The following is an 867-nucleotide window of genomic DNA, read 5'->3' on the forward strand; positions in this document are numbered from 1 at the left end:
AGTCAAAGGAGAGGGGGGAGGGGGAGGGTAATGTGATGAGCTGTTTGATGGCTGCCTTGATGATGGTGACATTGTGGGCAGTATTGTGGCAACAGTGACCGGGCCTGGTCGGGGCATCTGTGTCACGTGGGCGAGATGAGAGAGTGACCCTGGGAACACCTGGGGAAGGTGGACAGGGTGGGGCTGTAGGCTGGTCCACCCTCTGCCCACACCACCTGCTCTGTCCCCCAGCTGCCAAGCAACCCGAGGACGTGTGTGAGCCCACGCAGTTCCGCTGTGTCTCCACAAACGAGTGCATCTCAGCCAGCTACCACTGTGATAAGGAGAGCGACTGTTCCGACCGCAGCGATGAGATTGGCTGCAGTGAGCAGGGAGTTGGGGGGCGAGATGGGGGCCCTGGGCTGGTTTCCACTGGCCCCTCTCTATAGTCTCAGCCTCAGCCCTCCTTCCTCCTGGCTCCTCTGATCCATCCCCTCCCTTCTTGTCCCTTTGCCCCTCACACCCCTCACTGCTCCTGTCTTCCAGTGCCTCCCCAGGTGGTGACCCCTCCCCAGGAGTTAATCCAGGCCTCCCGGGGCCAGACAGTAACCTTCACTTGTGTGGCCATCGGTGTCCCCACCCCCATCATCAACTGGCGACTCAACTGGGGCCACATCCCATCTCATACTAGGTTTGGCTCTGGGCCTGGGTTGGGGGCTGGGGATGTAGAGGAGGCTGGACCAATGGCCCAGGCCTGACCCTGCCTCTGTCTTGGGACCCATCAGGGTGACAGTGACCAGTGAGGGAGGCCGAGGCACGCTGACCATTCGAGACGTGAAGGAGGCAGATCAGGGTGCCTACACCTGTGAGGCCATGAATGCCCAAGGC

General features: G+C 61.2%; 1 protein-coding gene across 1 annotated transcript in view; it reads left to right on the forward strand.

The window, feature by feature from the left end:
- The window catches only part of HSPG2 (heparan sulfate proteoglycan 2), a 110,871-nt gene that overhangs the window by 10,923 nt on the left and 99,081 nt on the right, over positions 1-867 (forward strand). The window contains 3 exon segments of the mRNA XM_006777662.2: positions 232-363; positions 526-670; positions 765-866. Of these exon segments, the coding sequence (XP_006777725.2) occupies positions 232-363; positions 526-670; positions 765-866 (379 nt within the window).

Source organism: Myotis davidii, unplaced genomic scaffold, assembly GCF_000327345.1.
Source record: "Myotis davidii unplaced genomic scaffold, ASM32734v1 scaffold149, whole genome shotgun sequence".
In the NCBI taxonomy this organism is placed as follows: Eukaryota; Metazoa; Chordata; class Mammalia; order Chiroptera; family Vespertilionidae; genus Myotis; species Myotis davidii.